Source organism: Terrapene carolina, unplaced genomic scaffold (assembly GCF_002925995.2).
Source record: "Terrapene carolina triunguis isolate 2854851 unplaced genomic scaffold, T_m_triunguis-2.0 Scaffold193, whole genome shotgun sequence".
Taxonomy (NCBI): Eukaryota; Metazoa; Chordata; order Testudines; family Emydidae; genus Terrapene; species Terrapene triunguis.
This window is the reverse complement of record NW_020664544.1, coordinates 5,850,446-5,854,361: the sequence shown is the minus strand read 5'-3', so window position 1 is coordinate 5,854,361 and position 3,916 is coordinate 5,850,446. Positions and strand designations below refer to the sequence as shown.

The 3,916-nt window shown below is 46.1% G+C and overlaps 1 protein-coding gene across 1 annotated transcript; it reads left to right on the top strand.

The window, feature by feature from the left end:
• The first annotated feature begins 279 nt into the window (after positions 1-279).
• HOXB13 (homeobox B13) lies at positions 280-2,826 on the top strand. Its single transcript, XM_024203765.1, has 2 exons — positions 280-916; positions 2,576-2,826. The coding sequence occupies exons 1-2, from the start codon at positions 280-282 to the stop codon at positions 2,824-2,826; spliced, it is 888 nt and encodes a 295-aa protein (XP_024059533.1).
• Positions 2,827-3,916: the final 1,090 nt, after the last annotated feature.

Below are 3,916 nucleotides of genomic sequence, written 5' to 3'. Positions count from 1 at the left end.
GTGCAGAGGTTTATTTTTTCCCACAACTGGAATAAAAGCATTTTCGCAATAAGACTATTAAGAGTTCCCCCCCTTCCCTTCCCCCCTCGGGCTCTCAGCAGCCAATGAATAACTCGGCTGGGGAGAGCCACGTAGTTTGCGTCACAGCAGCTTGGCTGGAGGAAATGCAGCCTCCTCTGCAGTTCCCAGCCTTTTAAAAAGATTAGGAGCCCTCCCTCCCAGAGCCCAAATGCTGCTGAGTGTGATCTGACCAATGCACCGGCCTGCAAACCTCGCTGCATGGACCTTGGGACTTTCGCAAGCGCCGGGGAGCTGGATGAAAGTACCAAGAGCATGGAGGGGTTCATGGGGGCGGGCAGTTTTGCTGCAAGCCAGTGCAGGAATCTGGTGGCTCACTCTGCCTTAGGAGGGCCCCCTCCTCCTGCCTTGATGCAGGGCTCTACCTACTCCAGCCTGGATGCGCCCGGTGCAGGCCCCGGGGAGCCCTCCAAGCAATGCATTCCGTGCCCTGCTATCCCCCAGAGTTCCTCCACCACCCCGCCTTTACCTTATGGATATTTCGGCAGCGGTTATTATTCTTGTCGGGTTGCCAGGAGCGCCCTCAAACCTTGCCCCCAGTCCAGCTACTCTGCGGATAAATATATGGACACCCCAGCGGCGGCTGATGACTACCAGACCCGACCGACAGAGTTGGCTTTCTACCCCGGCTACGCAGGCCCGTACCAGCCCAGGGCTAGCTACCTGGACGTTTCTGTAGTTCAGACCATAGGTGGGCCGGGAGAGCCCAGGCATGAGACACTTTTACCCGTGGACAGTTACCACCAGCCGTGGGCTTTAACCAGCGGTTGGAACAGCCAGATGTGTTGCCCCAAAGATCAAAGCCAGGCTGAGCACTTCTGGAAATCTGCCTTTGCAGGTAAAGTCCCCAACCCCTTGCCCTGCTTTATCGCCTTAAGGCGCCTCTCTCGGAAGCTTTAGGTAGACGGATGTGCCAGGCAGGTGACTTTGCTGAAATGAACAGGAGTACTTGTGGCACCTTAGAGACTAACAAATTTATTAGAGCATAAGCTTTCGTGGGCTACAGCCCACTTCTTCGGATGCATAGAGTGAAACATATATTGAGGAGATATATATACACACATACAGAGAGCATGAACAGGTGGGAGTTGTCTTACCAACTCTGAGAGGCCAATTAAGTAAGAGAAAAAAAACTTTTGAAGTGATAATCAAGATAGCTCAGTACAGACAGTTTGATAAGAAGTGTGAGAATACTTACAAGGGGAGATAGATTCAATGTTTGTAATGGCTCAGCCATTCCCAGTCCTTATTCTATCCTGAGTTGATTGTATCTAGTTTGCTGAAATGGTTGCTCTAGTGTGGAACGAGGAAGGGATCTGTAAAGAAGTTTTCAGATGTGGATATTCCAGGTCAGGGATGTACAGTGGCAACATGTCACACTCCAAACAAGTAGAAGGCTACCGATATAATTCTGCTGTAATGATGCCCAGAACTCGGCACACCGAGCGCGGTCTAAGAAGCAAATAAATAGACTCCAGGATTGATTCCGATTTAAGAAGGTTCTCTGCAGCACTCCGCAAGATGCCACAATCTAAGCAAGTGTGTGTGTCTGTGTGTATTATTCCCATTCAGACATGTACCTTGCAATATGGGGCATTCTAAGTGTGTGTGTGTGTGTGTGTGTGTGTACACACACACTTAAAATGCCCCATATTGCAAGGTACATGTCTGAATGGGAATAATATATACATACACCCCCCCCCCATTCAAGCATATGCTTTGGAATAGGCCACAAATCTAAGCGAGTAAATAGGTATTCATGTGATTCAGTTCCGACAGTGAGCCTTGCAACTTATTTGACTTTTTTTTTTTTTACTAAAAAAGCAGGGAAGGATAATTTAATTGTGCTGAAATCATTCTAGACCAGGGGTCGGCAACCTTTCAGAAGTGCTGTGCCGCGTCTTCATTTATTCACTCTAATTTAAAGTTTCGCGGGCCAGTCATACAGTTTAACCTTTTTAGAAGGTCTCTTTCTATAAGTCTATAATATAGAACTAAACTATTGTTGCATGTCAAGTAAAGAAGGTTTTTAACATGTTTAAGAAGCTTCAATTTAAAATTAAATTAAAACGCAGAGCCCCCCAGACCGGTGGCCAGGACTTGGGCAGTGTGAGTGCCACTGAAAATCAGCTCGTGTGCTGCCTTCGGCACACGTGCCATAGGTTGCTCCCCCTGTTCTAGACAAATAAAAGGGCGCTTTGTTGTCCCCATTTAGAGAAGGCAGCCCATTGAAATGGGATAGAAGAGAAAAGGAGCCATATTTGAAAGTAAAAGCAGGTAACGCAGCGACTGGCGAGCGAGATTTCTCTGGGCAGCCAGCCTCAGTAGGTTCAGGCATGTCCTGGCCACTTTATCCAGGAGAAATAACAAAAGGGAGGATGTTGGCGTTGGTCAGTTACACGCCCTAGATGCAGCGTTCTTGTCTGTTTCCCCGGCCCCTGCGCGTTCAGCCAGTCTTTGTCCCCGGCTCTAAGCTCTGTTCTTTCTCCGCGCTCAGATGTGGGCCAGCCCCCGCCGGACGCCTGTTCCTTCCGCCGGGGTCGCAAGAAGCGGATTCCCTACAGCAAGGGGCAGCTGAAGGAGCTGGAGAAGGAATACGCCAGCAGCAAATTCATCACCAAGGACAAGAGGAGGAAGCTCGCCGCCGCCACCAGCCTCACGGAGAGACAGATCACCATTTGGTTTCAGAACAGGAGGGTGAAAGAGAAGAAAGTGGTGGCCAAAGTCAAACCCAGCAGTACCCCGTGAAGTAACAAGGACAACAACACCATCATAACAACACAACCACCCGTGCTCCCCGGTTGGATCTGTGTGGACCTGAGATGTAAAGAAAAAACAATGCGGGGGGGGGGGGATCATCACCTGGACATTTGATTTATCTGCACACACACACCCCTGCCCCACGCCCGCCAGCTCCCTCCCAGTAAATCCAGGCGAAGGACGCGCTTGTTGCTTGTTGCTGATTCTTTAATAAGTTAAACCCCTAAATGCCGATGATTTAGGAAGATGCGCCGTGACCCCGTCTGGCTGTAACGGAGTGTGTGCGGTTTACCGGTTTGCCTTACAGTGCCACATGAACGTCATAGTCTCGCTATCGCTGTCTCTTTGTAGGGGCTCCGTTCCCGAGAGCGCTTTAGAAAACCGCCTCAATGAACCGAATTAATAAATTCCAAATGCGTAAGAAGGCTCTGGATGGCGTCTGGTTCAGCGTGTGCACCAAACTCGCCCGGTAGATTGCAAACTCCTCAGCTGTGAAGTTGAGGCTTTTTTAAAGGGAATAGTTTTAACAATTTCTTAAAGACTTAGGTGTCAGGAGAAAACCAGCCTTATAAACTACAGTCTGATATATATATATTCTTATATATAAATACACACATGTGACTGAATATATATACAGACTTATATATGAACATACACATTTATACACGTTTGCATTCATATATATGCTTATATATAAACACACTAACTACTGAATATATATAATACTCAAGTGTGTATATATACAACTATATATATATATTATATATATATAGTTACAACTATATATACACAACTATACATATACTATATATATAGTCACAACTATATATACAACTATATGTATACATACACACATTTATGCATATATATATCATATAGATGCTTATATACAAAGACACATGACTGAATATATATTTATAGTCGTGTATATATAGTCATGTATATGATATATGTATGCATGCGTATATGTGTATGTGTGTGTACAAGGCATGTATATATACACATGTGCATACATTATGTTTGTCATATATATTTACACACATACGTACGTACACACATTTATATACACAAATGTATG